At 48.8% G+C, this 20,103-nt stretch overlaps 2 protein-coding genes across 2 annotated transcripts; both read left to right on the forward strand.

Annotated features, from left to right (window-relative positions):
- Positions 1–1,702: 1,702 nt before the first annotated feature.
- Positions 1,703–5,821, forward strand: cox19 (cytochrome c oxidase assembly factor COX19). Its single transcript, XM_072481571.1, has 3 exons — positions 1,703–1,853; positions 3,338–3,449; positions 5,606–5,821. The coding sequence occupies exons 1-3, from the start codon at positions 1,772–1,774 to the stop codon at positions 5,697–5,699; spliced, it is 288 nt and encodes a 95-aa protein (XP_072337672.1). The 5' UTR covers positions 1,703–1,771; the 3' UTR covers positions 5,700–5,821.
- Positions 5,822–6,902: 1,081 nt separating this feature from the next.
- On the forward strand, positions 6,903–19,694 carry LOC140393483 (tuberin-like). The gene is made up of 6 exons (XM_072479810.1): positions 6,903–6,912; positions 8,239–8,650; positions 10,376–10,454; positions 11,323–11,409; positions 17,112–17,298; positions 19,510–19,694. The coding sequence occupies exons 1-6, from the start codon at positions 6,903–6,905 to the stop codon at positions 19,692–19,694; spliced, it is 960 nt and encodes a 319-aa protein (XP_072335911.1).
- Positions 19,695–20,103: the final 409 nt, after the last annotated feature.

The raw sequence follows: 20,103 nt of genomic DNA on the forward strand, positions 1-20,103 counted from the left end.
ACAGCAGAGCCAGCCACGGTGCAATGAACCTGGCTGCTGCTGCCTTCCCCTGGTGAGCCATCTCCCTCAACAGTATCCAAAGCGGTATATCTGCTTTGCAGGGAGATGACCGCAGAGGACACCTGCACTGCCTTCCTACTCTTGCTCTGTCTTTTGGTCACCCATTTACTATCTCCCTCAGTACCTTTCACCTGTGGTGTGACCAACTCGCTAAACGTGCTATCCACGACGTCCTCAGCATCGCGGATGCTCCAAAGAGAGTCCATCCGTTGCTCCAGAGCCGTCAAGCGGTCTAACAGGAGCTGCAACTGGACACACGTCTTGCACGTGAAGGAGCCAGGGACAGTGGACGTGTCCCTGAGCTTCCACATCGCACACGAGGAGCATGACACGGGTCTGAGATCTCCTGCCATGTCTTAAACCTTCGGTTAACTTCAACAATTACAATTTCCCCCCCAAAATTAAATAAATAAATAACCAACGAAGAAAAAAATAAATATACCAATGAAAAGAAACAGAAAAACAGAAACACTACTTACCAGTCACTTACCAGGGATAAAAAGCACTTTCTCCCCACGCAGCTTCGAATTCCCACCGAGATTCAAATTCCCAAACTCACTCTTTGCTGTCTCACTCCTGGCTGTCTTCTCTGGCTCACTGGGAGTGAGTTTACAAGTTGCTCTTTTTAAACTGTCCTGACTTGACTCCCCTCCCCCACCTGCTTTTAGATCAAGGTAGATTTAAGTGACTGACACTTAACTGCCAACCAGTTATATGAGTGGGTGGGGCAGCCCTTATTAACCTACACTGCACAATTCTAGCTTAATTTAAATTAATTTAAACTCCTGAAATTTAAAAGGAGCTGCCTTACTGATTTAATTCAATTCCCACCTAGATTCAAATTCCCAAACTCACTCTTGGTTCTGTATCACTCTGGCTGTGTCTTCTCTGGCTCACTGGGAGAACTCACTCACATTGATGGGAATGTTTAGGTCAGTGTAACCAGGTCAAATGGGCAGCTGCAAACGTATAAAACAAAGGATGCATTTGGGAGAGAATCCTTCCCCAGCTGCTGTTTCACTGGATAAAGGTCAGTTTTTGTTGCTGATTCTGTGTGGCAGGAGTGGTTACCATGGAGGGCGGCAGGAGTGGTTACCATGGAGGGCGGCAGGAATGCTTGCCATGGAGGGCGGCAGGAGTGGTTGCCATGGAGGGTGGCAGGAGTGGTTGCCATGGAGGGTGGCAGGAGTGGTTGCCATGGAGGGCGGCAGGAGTGGTTGCCATGGAGGGTGGCAGGAGTGGTTGCCATGGTGGGCGGCAGGAGTGGTTGCCAGGGAGGGTGGCAGGAATGGTTGCCATGGAGGGCGGCAGGAGTGGTTGCCATGGAGGGTGGCAGGAGTGGTTGCCATGGAGGGCGGCAGGAGTGGTTGCCAGGGAGGGTGGCAGGAATGGTTGCCAGGGAGGGTGGCAGGAGTGGTTGCCAGGGAGAGTGGCAGGAGTGGTTGCCATGGAGGGTGGCAGGAGTGGTTGCCAGGGAGGGTGGCAGGAATGGTTGCCAGGGAGGGTGGCAGGAGTGGTTGCCAGGGAGAGTGGCAGGAGTGGTTGCCATGGAGGGTGGCAGGAGCTCACAACCAATCTGCCTCCTTCCAGTAGGGCGATCGGTTTCTCTGCCCTCGAGTCACTAAGCGACACGCCGGGTTCTCGATTAACCTGGCCTGACGCATTGACGTCGACGGGCCTGACGCAGTGACGTCAGCGGGCCGGCGGCAGGATGTCCACGGCGATGAATTTCAGCTCCAAGAGCTTCAGCCCGCGGCCGCCCGACAAAGGATCTTTCCCGCTGGATCACCTCGGTGGGCGGGGGTCACACACTCAACAGTGGGAGCGGTCCTCCCCCCTCCCTCCCTAACCTACCCCTCACCCCCTCCTCCTGACCCCCCTCACCCCCTCCGCCTGAACCCCGCTCACCCCTCCTCCTGACCCCCCCCTCACCCCCTCCTCCTGACCCCCCCCCATCACCCCCTCCTCCTGACCCCCCCTCACCCCCTCCTCCTGACCCCCCCCTCACCCCCTCCTCCTGACCCCCCCCATCACCCCCTCCTCCTGACCCCCCCTCACCCCCTCCTCCTGACCCCCCCTCCTCCTGACCCCCCCTCACCCCCTCCTCCTGACCCCCCCTCACCCCCTCCTCCTGACCCCCCCTCACCCCCTCCTCCTGACCCCCCCTCACCCCCTCCTCCTGACCCCCCCTCACCCCCTCCTCCTGACCCCCCCTCACCCCCTCCTCCTGACCCCCCCTCACCCCCTCCTCCTGACCCCCCCTCACCCCCTCCTCCTGACCCCCCCTCACCCCCTCCTCCTGACCCCCCTCACCCCCTCCTCCTGACCCCCCCTCACCCCCTCCTCCTGACCCCCCCCTCACCCCCTCCTCCTCACCCCCTCCTCCTGACCACACTTCACCCCCTCCTCCTGACCACACTTCCTCCTGACCCCCTCCTCCTGACCCCCCTCACCCCCTCCTCCTGACCCCCCCACCCCCTCCTCCTGACCCCCTCACCCCCTCCTCCTGACCCCCTCACCCCCTCCTCCTGACCACACTTCCTTCTGACCCCCTCCTCCTGATCCCCCTCACCCCCTCCACCTGGCCCCCTCACCCCCTCCTGATCCCCCTCACCCCCTCCTGACCCCCTCCTCCTGACTCCCCCTCCTGACCCCCTCCTCCTGACCACCCTCACCCCCTCCTCCTGACCCCCTCACCCCTCCTCCTGACCCCTCCTCACCCCCTCCTCCTGACCCCCCCTCACCCCCTCCTCCTCCTGACCCCCCTCACCCCCTCCTCCTCACCCCCCTCCTCCTGACCCCCCCACCCCCTCCTCCTCACCCCCTCCTCCTGACCCCCCCACCCCCTCCTCCTCACCCCCCTCACCCCCTCCTCCTATCCCCCCTCACCCCCTCCTCCTGACCCCCCTCACCCCGTCCTCTTGACTCCCCCTCACCCCCTCCTCCTGACCCCCCCTCACCCCCTCCTCCTGACTCTCCTCTCACCCCCTCATCCTGACCCCCTCTTCCTGACCCCCTCTCGCCCCCTCCTCCTGACCACCCCGAACTTGGTTTGGAATCTTCTGTTGTGGGGTGGGGGGATGGTCTTCCTCCCTACGGAGGATTTGGATAACGTGCTACCTCACAGGGTTATGGGAGGAGGGAATATTGTGAGCTGTGTGGTGCCAGTGGTTCCACTGCTGCTACTCCTCTGAGGGTGCATCACTGCATTGGTGTTATGAAAAATGAAAGAAGCCTCACGTTGTTTAACACGGTCACTTTTTCACTATTCTGGCAGGTGAATGTAGAAAATTCAAGGAGAAATTTATGAAGTGTCTCCGAGAGAGTAAGTTTGATAATTCTCTGTGCAGAGAGCAATCAAAGGAATACCTAGAGTGCAGAATGGAAAGGTACAGTGCCAAAATGAGGAAACGTTGGAAATGTCAACTTTACAACCAAATTCTTTATAATTAATTGTTAATTTAAAATTGTATACTGAATAACAAATCTTTTCTAATCATTTCTATTGCACACATTTTTTACATAGTTTCTCTTCCCCCCCCCCCCCTCCCATTCCCTCGAACATTGAATGTGCTTTGGAATTCTGAAGCAGAATCATGAAATAATTAATTACTTATTTTATAATTCTAGGCCTTGTTTCTTCATCCCCTTCCTATCCGTGCAACTTTTTGCATTCCTCCAACCCTTAGGGCATCATCAGTAGAGGCAGGGGTAAACATGCTGCTGTGCAGAGGGCCCTGGGTGTCCTAGTGTAGCACGGTAGCATGGTGGTTAGCACAATTGCTTCACAGCTCCAGGGTCCCAGGTTCGATTCCCGGCTTGGGTCACTGTCTGTGCAGAGTCTCCACGTTCTCCCAGTGTGTGCGTGGGTTTCCTCCGGGTGCTCCAGTTTCCTCCCACAGTCCAAAGATGTGTAGGTTAGGTGGATTGGCCATGCTAAATTGCCTTTGGTGTCCAAAATTGCCCTTGGTGTTGGGTGGGGTAACTGGGTTATGGGGATAGGGTGAAGGTGTGGGCTTAGGTAGGGTGCTCTTTCAAAGAGCTGGTGCAGACACGATGGGCCGAATGGCGTCCTGCACTGTAAATTCTATGATTCTATGAGTCGCAAAAAGTTGGTTTCCAGGTGCAACAGGTGATTAAGAAGGTGAATGTAATTTTGACCTTCATTGCTAGAGGGATGGAGTTTAAGACTAGGGAGGTTATGCTGCAACTATATAAGGTGTTAGTGAGGTAACACCTGGAGTATTATTTTCAGTTTTGGTCTCCTTACCTGAGAAAGGACGTATTGGCGCAGGAGGGTATGCAGAGGAAATTCACTATGTTAATCCCAGAGTTGAGGGGGTTGGATTACGAGGAGCGGTTGAGTGGACTGAGACTGTATTCATTGGAATTTAGAAGGATGCGGGGGGGGGGAATCTTATATAAATATATAAAATTATGAAGTGGATAGGATAGATGTGGGGAGGTTGTTTCCACTGACCGATGAAAGCAGAACTAGGGGGCATAGCCTCAAAATAAGGGGAAGTAGATTTAGTACTGAGTTTAGGAGGAACTTCTTCACCCAAAGGGTTGTGAATCTATGGAATTCCTTGCCCAGTAAAACAGTTGAGGCTCCTTCATTAAATGTTTTCAAGATCAAGATAGATAGGTTTTTTTGAACAATAAAGGAATAAAGGGTTATGGTGTTCGGGCGGGAAAGTGGAGCTGACTCCACAAAAGAGTCACTGTCTTGGCCTCAACCGGGACCTGGGATTCATGTCACATTACATTCATCCCCCACCATCTGGCCTGCGAAATCCTACCAACTGTCCTGGCTTGAGACAATTCACACCTCTTTAACCTGGGGTTACCCCATCTCTGGATCTGTAAAGATTTAATCACCTGCTAATGGTCACATTCCAAGCATTGTTTGGCATCTTTGAATTTGTCTATATATGTGTTTCTGGAACAGACCTCTTCATTCATCTGAGGAAGGAGCAGCGCTCCGAAAGCTAGTGACATCGAAACAAACCTGTTGGACTTTAACCTGGTGTTGTAAGACTTCATACTGTGCCCACAAAAGATCAGCCATTGAATGGCGGAGCAGGCTCGAAGGGCCAGATGGCCTACTCCTCCTAGTTCTTGTATAGTTCCTCCAGCCTTCATCATTCAAAAGATCATTTCATGTAAATACATTGAACCCCCCTAAGAGGCTGTGTGCCTGGCTGATGAATCTGGAACACAGGGTCACAGTCTCAGAAGAAAGGCTCAACCATTCGGACCGAGTTGTAGAGAAATGTCTTCACTCAAAAGGGCTGTGAATCTTTGAAATTCATTCTGTAACCTCCCCCAATTACATTTGGCGTGTCAACGTCTTTATCTCAAGTGTCTGGAGTGGGCCTTGAAACCACAATCTGCTGGCTCAAGAGGCAAGAGTGTCAAAGCTGACATTTAAGTCATTACTTTGTCTTAAGAGTGCCTTTGCCCAGAAGAAATAATGGGTGCACATGTCTTCAGCACTGGTCATCCAACACTGCATGCGTTTAATAATTCTCCTGTTCTACAGGCAGCTGATGACAAAGGAGCCACTGGAGAAACTGGGATTCAAAGATCTCCTTGACAGTAATGCAGCCGATAAACAGCAGCAGATGAAAACCTAACAGGAGGAAATCACATTGTATCTACAGACTAAACAGAGCATTGATGGACTTAGTTTCATATTGAATCTGTATATATTGTAAAAGTTTCTTTACTGTGTCATAAAATGTGGATTAAATACTTAGCATGATTTATTCTTTTTTTAACTCTAGTATGCATTTTAGCCCTTGCACCCATAAGACTCGGGAGCAGAAGGAGGCCATTATCGATTCTGCTCTGTCATTCAATGAGACCATGACTGATCTGATGTGATAATCCTCAACTCCACTTTCCTGCTTTATTCCCATAATCTTTGATCCACTTACTGATTAATCACAGCCTAGAACATACTTAATGACCCAGCCTTTACAAATTGAGGGATTAAGAATTCCACAGATTTGCTACCCTCTCAAGAGAAGAAATTCCTCCTCAGCTCTGCCTTAAATGGGAAACCCCTTACTCAGATTATTTTCTCTGGTCATAGACTTCCCAAAAAAGGGTTACAACCTCCCATCTTTTATCCCCCCGAGAATCCTATATGCCTCAATAATGTCGCCTCTCATTCTTCTAAACTCCAATGAGTACAGGCCCAACCTCATAAGAAAATCCCCGAATCAACCTAGTGAACCTTCTCTGGATTGACTCCAATGCCAATATATCTTGGAGAAGGGGGACCAAACTTCCCACTATTCCAGGCGTGGTCTAACCAGTGCCTGGTATAGTTTTAGCAAGACTCCCCTATTTTTATACACCATTCCCTTTGGAAAAAAGGCCAATATCCAATTTCCTTTCCTTATTACCTGCTGAACTTTCATGATAGCTTTTTTTAGATTTATAGACGAGGACCCCCAAATCGCCTTATGCTGCAACTTTCTGCAGACTTTCTTCATTCCGATATTTGTCATATTGGGGCCTACTGGTCATTAAACAGAAAATTATTTGTTAGATGTCTTTCCCTTGCCAATTTTTTGTGAATCCCCTGGATAAACTCCTAGTTCAGTACATGATTTTTCGTGCATTGTGTGATCTCAAAAATTGAAATGGTAATATCCACTTTTTATGCAAATACACTTTCTGAAATTCTATTGGAACAAAGTCCCCATGCCTGCCTCTAATTTCAAGTTCCAGCAATCTGGTCTGTAGCCAAACCTGGGGCGCGATTCTCCCATGCTGCGCCGTATGGGAGAATCGGCGTTCGCTCCACTTTTTCCCACGGCACCGGTCTGATGCCGGCAGGTGATTCTCCGAGGAGCAGAGAATCGGCGCTATTTGCGCTGGCGCGTTTGACGGGGTGCCGGTCGCATTGCTGATGGTGATGTGAGAGCCTTTTGGCTGCAGGTTGGTAAGTAACAGGCAGCCCTGAAAAGATTATACAGTGCTATTTTGTGTCCCTTCATAGTCTCAGAAATATCTGTTTACCAACAAGATCCCACAGGAGATGTGGGCTGCATGTCTATGCTGTGATGTGCTGACAAATAGTTGCATTGAGTCAGAGGGCCGTAGAGTGGGTCTGCTGATTGGCTGTTGCAAGGGAAATTTGCATACCTCCGTTGTGGTCACCCTAACTTGAAGGTGTACCTGAGCTAGAGACCCGAGCTGTTCGAGTGAAGACAAGCATCCAGCAGAGGGCAGTAGAGCGGAGCTGCTGATTGGCTGTTGCAAGGGAAATTTGCAAGCCTCCGTTGTGGTCACCCTAGCTTGAAGGTGGTTTGTAGAGGAGCTGTTGTCAAGTGACACTTAAACCCGAAACACTTCTTCAGTGTTTCCCTCCCTACCCCCTCCTCTAACCAAAAATAAACAACCGCTGTAAAGATCAAGAGGAAGGCTCGAGGTCAGGTAGAAGTAGAAACAAGTTGAACCGTGACGCCACAGCCTGCAGGTAAGGGATTGGCTGGTGACTGGTAAGTAGTTTTTCTTTTATTTTCCCTCAGGTGTTATTGTGCAGGGCGCAGAGGTTGCTGAGTGAGTGCTTGCTGAGAAGGGGAGTGAATAACAGGTAAGATCTTTTTCTTTTTTTATCTAGAGGGGATGGCAGGGAAGGTAGTGCAATGTTCCTGCAGAATGAGGTGAGGGACGCCGACAGTGTCCCTGCTGATTTCATCTGTGGGAAGTGCACCCATCTCCAGCTCCTCAGAAACCGCGTTAGGGAACTGGAGCTGGAGCTGGATGAACTTCGGATCATTCGAGAGGCAGAGGTGGTCATAGATAGAAGCTTCAAGAATGTAGATAGATGGGTGACGGTGAGAGGGTCTGGGAGGAAGCAGTCAGTACAGGGATCCCCTGTGGTCGTTCCCCTTAGTAACAAGTATACCGCTTTGGATACTGTTGGGGGGGGGGGGACTTACCAGGGGTAAGCCATGGGGTGCAGGTCTCTGGCACAGAGTCTGTCCCTGTTGCTCAGAAGGGAAGGGGGGAGAAGAGTAGAGCATTAGTCATTGGAGACTCCATGTTAGGGGGATAGATAGGAGATTCTGTGGGAATGAGAGAGACTCGCGGTTGGTATGTTGCCTCCCAGGTGCCAGGGTGCATGATGTCTCGGATCGTGTTTTCGGGATCCTTAAGGGGGAGGGGGAGCAGCCCCAAGTCGTGGTCCACATAGGTACCAACAACATCAATCCAGCTCCTCCCCGGAGCTTCAAAACCTGCAAGAAGCGACAGAGGTCAACGGGAAAGAAGGGCTCGTTGGGAAACCTGTGGCGGAAGGGAAGCCCAGAAGTCGGACCAAAAGCATTGAAGAGGAATGCTCTTCAAATGGCAAATTGGAAACCAGTGACAGTAACGCGAATAACAAACCGGACACTCTGCTGCTGACAGAAAAGAAGGAACCTCCCCAGTCACCAAACCGTTACAGGCCCAGAGGCCACACCATCTCTGATTCTGCCCCCTCAAGGAGGGGAAGAAGGTCACAGCGGGATGGTATTCAAAACAGATCAGCAGCTTCAAATGCAGAGAAGATCAGTGGGATAAGACCAAGGTATGTTTGGTCTTGTTTCTTTTGCTGTGGGGGAAAATGAAGGCATTTATTCAGCACCTCTCGACTTCAGGAAGTCGCAAAGCACTTTATAACCAATGAAGCCACTGTTATAAGGCAGGCGGTGTAGTATTCGATTTATGCACAGTAAGATCCAACAAATGGTAATGTGATAATGACCAGTGACCTGTCCTGCTGAAATAGATTTAAAAATAAATATCAGCCAGGATAATAGGAGGTGGCGTGGGGATAGGGAAGAAATTCTATTGGGCATAAAATGAGTGGCAATTATATACACTGGCAAACTGTCCCATTTATCACGCACGCAAGAGGCCAGAACAGTCCATGGGGTACAAGAGGTAGGGTTCTCATGGGATCATTTTGATATTTGGCTTTTGATTAATTGAATCATTGTAATCCATGTAAAAGAAATTGATGAAAGCAAATCGTTTAGTGACTGTTAATGAATATCTGTGAACCTGTGGCCAACATCAGCAAGTATCTCTGACGTTAGTGGGCAGCAGTGGAGAATGAGGACCTATTGTTGGCCCAACTCCTATTTATCACCTCTGTAATATTATTCACAGACACAATACTAGGTTTCTCATGCATGCTAATGACAACCATCTATCACCAGCTCTCTCAACCCCTCCGCTGGCTCTGGTAATGTGACATCCAGTCCTGATGAAATACAATTAGCTCCAAATAAACATTTAGAAGTCCAAAGTCAATGGCTTTGCCCCCCACCACTAATTTTGTTCCCTCACCACTGTTCCCATATGACTCCCTGGGCACTAAGACTTGTTAACCTTAACGTCTTATTTCACCCTCAGCTGAGCTTCCCTCTTGTCCTCTTCATCACAAAGACTTCCTGCTTACTTCCACCTCTAAGTATCACTGGTGTCTGCTGCTATGGCCCTCATCCGTGCTTTTGTCCCTACAGACAAAGCTGTTGCAGTGCTCCTCTGGCCTCCCTATCGTCTTCCATAAATCTGAAACTCATCCAAAGTTTTGTTGTCTGTCTGCTAACTGCACTGTGTCCCGTTCGCCCCTGTGCGTACTGACCTTCATTGACAGGCTTTTGGACACCTGTCTCAATGTCTCCTTGTTTTGGCTTTGTGTACTCTTCTGTTCTCCCCAAACCTCAGCACACTGCTATACAGTGCTCTTGCCATTAAAACAAACCATAGCTTTTGGTAGTTCCTGTACCTTTTCCCACACTTGCCTGTATTTTTGAAATCATTGTCTACCCCTCACTTGATCACACTAGGTAGAAAGAAAAGAGGATTATTGAAAAGCTAGGGTTGTTTTCTTTGGAGCAGAAAAGGCTGAGGGGAGCTTTGATTGAGTTGTATAAAATTATGAAAGAGCCAGGTGGAATGGATAGGAAGGACCTATTTACCTCAGCAGAGAGGTCGACACCAAGGGGTATAGATTTAAAGAAATTGGCAAAATGATTAGAGAGGAGTTGAGGAAATGCTTTTTCTCCTAGAGGGTGGAAATGGTTCTGGGACTCGGTGTCTAAAATGGTGATGGGGCAGAAGTCCCCATCACATTTAAACAATACTAGGATCTGCACTTGAAGTGCTGTAACCTGAAAGGTTGCATACCAAGATGGAGAGTGGTATTAGGCTGAACAACTCTTTCAGCTAGCATTGAAATGAAAGACCGAGTGTCCGCCTCTTATGATATGTTCTATGTTTCTCTGTGTTTTTGTTTCTTCTGCAGTTTCGTTTTCCTGCAGTTGTACCATTCACCATTCTTCGGGAGTGAGTCCAACAAGCCCCTCTTGGAACCCAAAACTGAGGTGAGTCAAGTTAAAACTTCGAGTTGCCAAGCAAAGCACGTTGCTCGTTTTAAAAATAAGACTTGCTGTCGGTGACAAGTACGCAACTCTGTGTGAATTTACATTTGGGAAGTGGCTGGCGATATGCAGGAAACTTGATGCATGTGCCTTCTGTCACTTGCAAAGAAATGGCCTAAAAAGATTGGTTTGGGTTATCGTACATGGCAGCGCCCCAGGGAAAGTGGAACTTCGATTATATGGCGAGGCGAGAGAAATTGGGACCTGATGAGCACAGATGTAGGACATTCAACCTTTTCTGAAAGGGTGGCGGGGGTGGGGGGGAGAAGAAGAATCTTTCTTTAAACGGAGCGTTCTGGTGAGCGTTATATTTTTGGAAGGTTCATGGAAAGAGCTTCAATAATAACTTTCAGAAGGAATGGATAGGAATTTGAACAAAAAGGAAGCAGGTGCAGGGTACAAGACCGAGCATCGGACTGTTTGAGAACCTCTTCGAAAGAGACGCCACAGGCACGTAGGCCTTCTATGCAGTAGGATTTTACTTATTAATAGGATGCAGACCATGCTGGCTAAGGCATTTGTAGCCCATGCTGCTTGCCTGAGAGGGGAGTGGTGAGTCCTTTTCCCATGGCCACTACGGTGTTGGGTAGAAAATTCCACCATCTTGACTTGGTGGTGACGATGAAGGGATGGTGAGATGTTCAAACAACACTGCCCTGTGAGCTAAATATGGCAGGACCGCTTTGTTTCAAGAAAATCAAGTGGCAGTATATTTACCATCCATGTGTTGCAGACTCCTGTTTGCTGTAGATGAATGTGGCAAGTTCTGAGAGCTACAGGTTTATCCTGAGCAGTTTTGTTGACATTTTAGATCACCGAACGAGCCATTAAAGTCCTTGACCAGATGCCACCTTATGACACGCACAAGATTGGCGTTGTGTACGTTGGGGACGAACAGGTAAGGGTCTGTTCCAATTCTGTGAGCTGCTACTATAGACCAATGGTCTTCATCTCCACAACATTTAACATCACAGATGTGTCAAAGCAAAATACTGCGGATGCTGGAAATCTGAAAGTCAGCAATTGCAGGATAAATTCAGCAGGCCAGGCAGCCTCTGTGGAGAGAGAAAGAGAGTTAATGTTTTGAGCTCTTATGACCTTCCTACAGAGCTAAAGAATCATAGGGTAGAGTCCTATGGACTCGAAAATTGAGTCGAGCGTGTTTAACTGTTGTTGGCAGCGCTAAGAAAGACGATGCTATTTAACGGGATTTCAGGATTTTTTTTTAATTTGGGGCCTCAGTGGGGAATCCCGCCGAGGCAGCACTTGGCCATTTCCTGCACTGAGGAGCTCCGCTAACCAGTGCGGCACCCCAAGCTCAAGACCCCCTCTAACCCGACTCCCAGACCTCTCCATTGCCTCAATAAGGAGATCAGCGAGCCCCCCCTCCCCCCAACTCCATCCCCCGGCCCGATCTTCAGCACGGACAAAATGCCACCCAGTTACCTTGGCACTTCCAACCTGGCAGTGTACCTGGCAGTGCCATCTGGGCACCATGGAAATGCTGGCATGGCAGTGCCAGGGTGCCCAGGTGGCCTTAGGGGTGCTAGGTTACCACCCTGCCCAGAGCCCAGCCACCCAGGAACCCCCAATTTCTCTCCTCCCCCCCCCCCCCCCCCCAAGTGCCTGGTCCACATTGGCGGAAGCCAGTACTAACCATTCGCTCAGGACTCCAAGGCGAGGGGGTTAGTTACTGCAACACTTCAATATGCAAATTTAGTCTGATCTGGATCCGGCCCAATAACTCTCACAAGGCGAGCCGGTTAAATCCCAGAAGAGGCCTCTCCCTGGATCCACTGGCCGTGTCCCGATTCTGGCGAGAAGCAACCGGTAGATCGCGCCCATGAACTCTGTTTCTGTCTTCAAATACCGTCTGAGTGGCAAAGTATTTCCATCATTTTCTATTTTCCTTTAAATCAGTCAGTTTCCCTCCACCGGCTTCCTACATTCTGGAGTCTTTTCCCAACATCTATATTGAACTTGAAGCTTTATCAGTTGTGAATATGACCACATTGAAACTTGAAGCTATATTAGCAATGAATGTGACTATATGAAAACAAAGACAAGGGACCATATCTTATGTAAACAACAGTGAATGTTGGACTGTTGCACGTTGAGACCCATCGGAGATCCTGATGCGGCATCAGCGCTGTAATTACCCAGAAAGGTTAATTTTCCGATGGGCTAATCCGCGGTGCCCTAGCCCCCTCTCGGATGCCTTTTACGATACGAAGTCTTACAACACCAGGTTAAAGTCCAACAGGTTTGTTTCGATGTCACTAGCTTTCGGAGCGCTGCTCCTTCCTCAGGTGAATGAAGAGGTATGTTCCAGAAACTCATGTATAGACAAATTCAAAGATGCCAAACAATGCTTGGAATGCGACCATTAGCAGGTGACCAACCGCAGCATCGTCATCAAACCAGCAGACAAAGGAGGGGCCACTGTCGTACTGAACAGAACGGACTACTGCAAAGAAGTACACCGACAACTGAACAACCAAGAACACTACAGACAGTTACCCGCAGATCCGACCAAGGAACACATCCGCCAACTTAACAGACTGATCAAGATCTTGGATCCAGATCTTCAGAGCACCCTACGTGCTCTCATCCCACGTACTCCCCGCATTGGAGATCTCTACTGCCTCCCAAAAATACATAAGGCCAACACACCAGGCCGCCCTATCGTTTCAGGCAATGGGACCTTGTGTGAGAACCTCTCTGGCTACATCGAGGGCATCTTGAAACCCATTGTACAAGGTACGCCCAGCTTCTGTCGCAACACGACGGACTTCCTACAGAAACTCAGCACCCATGGACCAGTTGAACCAGGAACATTCCTCGTCACAATGGACGTCTCGGCACTCTACACCAGCATCCCCCATGACGACGGCATTGCTGCAACAGCCTCAGTACTCAACACCGACAACAGCCAATCTCCAGATGCAATTCTGCAACTCATCCGCTTCATTCTGGATCACAACGTCTTCACCTTCGACAATAGGTTCTTCATCCAGACGCACGGAACAGCCATGGGGACCAAATTCGCACCCCAATACGCCAACATCTTCATGCACAAGTTTGAACAGGACCTACTCACCGCACAGGACCTTCAACCAACGTTATACACCAGATACATCGATGACATTTTTTTCCTTTGGACCCACGGCGAAGATCACTGAAACGACTACACGATGACATTAAGTTCCATCCAACCATCAGACTCACCATGGACTACTCTCCAAAATCAGTTGCATTCTTGGACACACTCGTCTCCATCAAGGATGGTCACCTCAGCACTTTGCTTTACCGCAAACCCACGGATAACCTCATGATGCTCCACTTCTCCAGCTTCCACCCTAAACACATTAAAGAAGCCATCCCCTATGGACAAGCGCTCCGTATACACATGATCTGCTCAGACGAGGAGGAGCGTAACAGACATCTACAGACGTTGAAAGATGCCCTCGTACGAACGGGATATGGCACTCGACTCATCGATCGACAGTTCCAACGCGCCACAGCCAAAAACCGCACCGACCTCCTCAGAAGACAAACATGGGACACAACCGACAGAATACCCTTCGTCGTCCAGTACTTCCCCGGAGCGGAGAAACTACGTCATCTTCTTCAAAGCCTTCAACACGTCATTGATGACGATGAACATCTTGCCAAGGTCATCCCCACACCCCCACTACTTGCCTTCAAACAACCGCGCAACCTCAAACGAACCATTGTTTGCAGCAAACTACCCAGTCTTCAGAACAGTGACCACGACACCACACAACCCTGCCATGGCAATCTCTGCAAGACGTGCCTGATCATTGACATGGATACCACTATTACACGTGAGAACACCACCCACCAGGTACGCGGTACGTACTCGTGCGACTCGGCCAACGTTGTCTACCTCATACGCTGCAGGAAAGGATGTCCCGAAGCGTGGTACGTTGGCGAGACCATGCAGACGCTGCGACAACGAATGAACGGACATCGCGCAACAATCACCAGGCAGGAATGTTCCCTTCCAGTTGGAGAACACTTCAGCAGTCAAGGGCATTCAGCCTCTGATCTCCGGGTAAGCGTTCTCCAAGGCGGCCTTCAGGACCCGCGACAACGCAGAATCGCCGAGCAGAAACTTATAGCCAAGTTCCGCACACATGAGTGCGGCCTCAACCGGGACCTGGGATTCATGTCACATTACATTCATCCCCCACCATCTGGCCTGCGAAATCCTACCAACTGTCCTGGCTTGATGTAATTCACACCTCTTTAACCTGGGGTTACCCCATCTCTGGATCTGTAAAGATTTAATCACCTGCTAATGGTCGCATTCCAAGCATTGTTTGGCATCTTTGAATTTGTCTGTATATGTGTTTCTGGAACATACCTCTTCATTCACCTGAGGAAGGAGCAGCGCTCCGAAAGCTAGTGACATCGAAACAAACCTGTTGGACTTTAACCTGGTGTTGTAAGACTTCGTACTGTGCTCACCCCAGTCCAACGCCGGCATCTCCACACCATGGCCTTTTACGATGTCAGTCACTTGGGCAAGTCTGCTCTGAATACCCACGTGATGGTTACACCATTTAATGTCTGGTGTAACTCGGTGATTAACAGCACAACCCAACCCCTCCACCTGCCCACCTACCGACATCCGACCCACTCACCCCCCCCCCCTTTGTTCGTTTACCCCCCCCTCGTTCGTTCAACGCCCCCTCGTTCGTTGAACCCCCCCCCCCCTCGTTCGTTCAACCCCCGCCCCCCCCTCGTTCAGTCAGCCACTCCTCGTTCGCTCACCCACCCCATCGTTCACTCACCCCGGCCCCCCGTTCAGTGGAGCTTTTTGAAATCTTTAAACACTTACCTGAATACAGCAATGATATCATAAAAAGGGAGACATATTCACTGTGCTGCTCCTCTTCACTGGTACCCCTCACGATGGCTGTGTTGCTAGCTGGGATTGGAAAACTTTGCCTGAAGGATGCAAAGAGGAGCGCAGTGATCCTCACAGTCAGTGGCGATCACTCCAACATCGCCAAAAACCATAAAATCTGTGCCATTCGTTGAACTTTTCTTTCAATTGTAGCATGATTTTCAGTGTGATTTCTTTTTCAATGAATATTTTTCTTAAACATTTTTTAATGAATACAGAACAATAAATCAAAACGCACCGTCAAACAAAAACCCAACAGCTGAAGGTGACTAGCTCTTTAAAAAACAGAATGAAAATATGCCATCTTTTGTTGAAAAAAAAAACCCTCAATCACGCCCTTTAATATATACTTAATTTTCTCAAGATGCAAAAGCTCCATACGGTCCCCCACCATACTGATGTGGAGAAGCTGACCTCCAACAGCACCTGCCTGTGAGCGATCAGCGAGGTGAAGGCTAAGACAGCCACTCCCGTCTGCCGCTCCGTCAGGTCTGACACCCAAAAATGGCCACCAGGGGACTGGGCTCCAGTTCCATCTGTACAATCGGCGACATGGCACTGAAGAAGGAGACCCAAAATCTCAGCAGCTCAGGACTTGCCTAGAATATATGCGCACAATTTGCTGGGCCCCTCCCACAATGCTCACAATTATCTTCCATCGCCTCACACAACTGACTCATCCCAGCCCTAGTTAAGTGAGCCCTGTATACCCCTTCAACTGGACTAGCCCCAGTCTTGCGCACAACGAAGTAGCGTTCACCCTACGCAAGGCCTCATACCACACCCCCACATTTAATTCCAACCCCAACTCCTCCTCCCACTTGGCCTTAGTCCCCACTGGGGATGCAGTATCCTCCGCCATTATCCTCCCATAAATTCCCGAGGTGCTTCACTCCTCCATCCCCGCCAGAGACAGAACCTTCTCTAACAATGAGACTGGTGGCACTACTGGAAACGACAGGAAGACCTTCTCACAAAGTCCCTCACCTGCAGATATCTAAAGTTCTCCTACTGTGAAAGCCCAAACTTCTCGGATAACTCCTCTGGACTCGCAAACCGCTCCTCCAGAAACAAGTCTCCCAAACCTTCCATCCCATTGTCCACCCAGCCTCTCAACCTGGCGTCCAATCTTGCCGGCTCAAACGTACGGTTATCACAGATCGGCGTCAGATTCAACATACAACATAATTTAAAATGCTGTCTGAATTGCCGCCATTTGTTAACGTTGCAACCACCACCCGGGCAACATGTAAACTTCCCTGGAGAGAACGGAAGCGGGGCTGTTGCCATCGCCCGCAGCCCTGACCCCCTCCATGAATCAGATTCCATCCTCACCCAAACTGCGTCCTGGTCCCCACACCTGCCCAACACCTTTTCAGTGTGATTTTGTTTTACATTTATTGTCAAAGGTAGCTATAAAGTTACGGTTAGTATCTGTCCTAAATGAAGCGGTTGCCAAATAAACTGTACAAATAATCTGTTAGGACAAGTGCATAGTTTCATTGGTAATTTAACACATCTGTTTCATAATATTGTCAATAAGATTAGACTATAGAAACCAGCATGCAAGTGTCTTGTGCTAGTTTTACCTCCAATGTGTGCAAAATATCAGCTCATTGAGTAAACCTTTGGCTTAATTTGGGTTTTACTGTCTTATGCTTCAGACTAATAATGAAGTTGAGATTCTGTCCAATGCGTATGGCTCATCCAGGTACGCACAATTCCTGACGGGCCTTGGTAAATTGATCTATCTCCAAGACTGTAACCCAGAGCAGATTTTCCTCGGTGGCCTGGACACGTACGGTGATGACGGGCAGTTTACCTACTGTTGGCATGACGACATCATGCAAGGTAAGTGAATATAGATTGCTGCACTGGGTCAGATGGTAGAAAGGGTGTCTGAAAACACCTGGTGCTTTCCTTTTCCCCAGTTAAGTATATCAGTACATGGTCGCCTGTGCCACTCAGCATGGCACTTAGACGAGGACACCACATTGATGTTCCAAATTTGACCCAGGCAAAGGAAGGATGAAGGAAGCAATGCTCAAGTCTCCCCCAAGCCCTTCAATCCGCAAGGATGTCTCCAATTTTTTTTTGTGCATTTCCGATTTTCATCCCTCCATTGTCGGGGCACTAAGCTCTGGAAATGCCTCTCTCTAAAGCTCCCCATTTCTCTAATGCTGTCTTCTCTTTTAAGACATTCCTTAAACCTACCTATTTGACCACGTTTGTAGTTACCAATTCTGGGTTTATATCAAAAAGGAAGTTTTAAGTGCGGCCACTTTTGTAATTTAGGAAATGCAGCAGCTAATTTAGACACAGCACGCTCCCGCAAACAGCAATGTGATTGATAACGACCTGTTAATCTGCCTTTGATATTGATTATGGGATAAATATTGGCTAGGGCATTGTAGTCGGGACGGGGGGTTAACTCCCTGCTCTGCATTGAAGAAATTGGAGCCTTGCTATCTCACCTGAGAGACAACAGACAGCGGAGCACTCTTATCAGTACTGTACAGGAGTGACAGCCTGGCCTAGACGATTGCACGCGTCCAGGCCAGGGGTGGGACTTGAACACAACTTTCTGACCCGGGGAGTGTGCTACCAGCTGAACTGCGACTGATAATGGTATCTAGCACCCGATAACACTGACATCTGGGGATCGTAACCCTGTTGACTTTCAATCTATAATAGGAATAATATTTATGAAAGAGCTCATACATCGAGACAAAGCAGTAGATTTTTCCAGATCCAATATTCTCTATTGCATGAAGTGGATTTCTGAATTTTTGAACCTAAAAGATTTCAGTAAAGCATGCATAGTTGATTGTATTCACCCATTCAAATGATATGTGCCAGTTGAACACTATAAACTGCATCATTTTTAAGGTTAAAGCTGATAGTTTTCTGCCCCTTCTCAGCCTGACTGAACTGCGTTTGCTAACGCTGGTATGACAGATAAGTGAGATTTCCTCTTTAGTGAAGGAACCAGCTCATCTCTTTCCTCATCCTTTGCCCCCCCCCCCCCACCACCATTCCCACCAACACCTCCCAGCCTGCCGCCAACTGCTCCCACACCCATTGCTGACGCACAACACTGACGAAGAGCATGCTCTCCTCGTCTACAGATGTTTGAGCCAGTGTGGGAGATGACATCCAGCTCAGTTTAATGTTCTGTTTTGTGATGGCCATTGTAAGTATTCTCAAAATGCTTTTATGCGTCTCAGATTCGCCCACAATTTCTTTTACTGCCGATTTCACCAAATATGTTTGACTCAAAGTCGTGAAATGATTTAAAAAAAAACATAAATCTTATTACTATGCAATAGTTAAAAAAAATTTTTTTTTAGTGTACTCAATTCATTTTTTCCAATTAACGGACAATCTAGCGTGGCCAATCCACCTAGCCTGCACATCTTTGGGTTGTGGGGGCGAAACCCACGCAAACACGGGGAGAATGTGCAAACTCCACACGGACAGTGACCCACAGCCGGGATCGAACTGGGACCTCGGCGCCGTGAGGCTGCAGGGCTAACCCACTGCGCCACCTATTACTATGCTGCCCTATTACTATGCAATAGTAAGATACTTAAATGGATGCAGAACAAGTCTGAAAATTTCAGATTGAAGATGTAGTTGGACAGGGTGAACTGTCATTTAGATTTTGGAGAATTGGGTGACTTTGATTCAGCTGCCCAGTGCATACCTCCCCAGCAAGGCCAGCATTTATTGCCCATCCCTAACTGCCCTTGAATTGAATGGCTCGTTGGGCAGTTAAGAATCAATCCGGTTGCACGTTTAGAGTGACACGTAATCCACACCAAGTAAGGACGGCAGATTTCCTCCCCTGAAAGACATTAGTGAACCAGATGGGTTTCTCCGACACTCGTGATTATAGGACTTTCATCTTTATTCCAGATGGACTTCAGCGAGAGAAATGTATATGGCCTGTTTTACACTGTCGCCTAAACATTACCCTCATGCATTCGTAAAGCCTGATTTTCTCTACTCGTGTCTGCTCTGTGGCGACTGACCTTTTTTTTCCCTCCAATGTTATTAAAGCAATTTTTCACATCGCTACCCTAATGCCAAATAGAGAATCGGACAAAGCCTGCTGCAACAAGAAACGGCACATAGGGAATGATTACGTGGTGGTAATATACAAGGACACTGAAGAAGAATACAAACTGGGAGCAATAAAGGTTGTCTTCCCACTCTATTTTTTGGTGCTTTCATTAATTTTTTGAGGAATTAAATATTGAGATAAAGTTGTGTTATTGAAAATGTATTGTAGTGAGAAGCAGAAGTTAGCAGAGTCTTCACATTCGTTAATCAAGAAAACACTAATGCTGGAGCGGCACGGTGGCACAGTGGTTAGCACTGCTGCCTCATGGTGCCGAGGGCCCGGGTTCAATCCACACTGTCCATGTGGAGTTTGCACATTCTTCCCGTGTCTGCGTGGGTCTCGCTCCCACAACCCAAAGATGTGAAGGGTTGGTGGATTGGCCACGCTAAAATTGCCCCTTAATTAGAAACAAAATAGTTTAAAAAAAGAAAGAGTAATGCAATTGTGAACCATTCAGTCTTTGTCCTCTGGCCTCTCAAATGGCATGTGCAGAGAGACACCTGAGGGCTCCAATGCTTCCCACTTACCTC

The sequence above is a fragment of the Scyliorhinus torazame genome, chromosome 17 (genome assembly GCF_047496885.1).
Source record: "Scyliorhinus torazame isolate Kashiwa2021f chromosome 17, sScyTor2.1, whole genome shotgun sequence".
Lineage (NCBI taxonomy): Eukaryota > Metazoa > Chordata > Chondrichthyes > Carcharhiniformes > Scyliorhinidae > Scyliorhinus > Scyliorhinus torazame.

What these genes read in the sequence shown, in the direction of transcription:
- cox19 (XM_072481571.1), top strand. Translation starts at nt 1,772, where the DNA reads ATGTCCACGGCGATGAATTTCAGCTCCAAGAGCTTCAGCCCGCGGCCG. An exon ending in TTTCCCGCTGGATCACCTCG is followed by an intron (nt 1,854 to 3,337) that starts GTGGGCGGGGGT and finishes CTATTCTGGCAG; the next exon opens with GTGAATGTAGAAAATTCAAG. An exon ending in CTAGAGTGCAGAATGGAAAG is followed by an intron (nt 3,450 to 5,605) that starts GTACAGTGCCAA and finishes CCTGTTCTACAG; the next exon opens with GCAGCTGATGACAAAGGAGC.
- LOC140393483 (XM_072479810.1), top strand. An exon ending in TCTTGGAACCCAAAACTGAG is followed by an intron (nt 10,455 to 11,322) that starts GTGAGTCAAGTT and finishes TTGACATTTTAG; the next exon opens with ATCACCGAACGAGCCATTAA. An exon ending in GCATGACGACATCATGCAAG is followed by an intron (nt 17,299 to 19,509) that starts GTAAGTGAATAT and finishes ATGTTATTAAAG; the next exon opens with CAATTTTTCACATCGCTACC.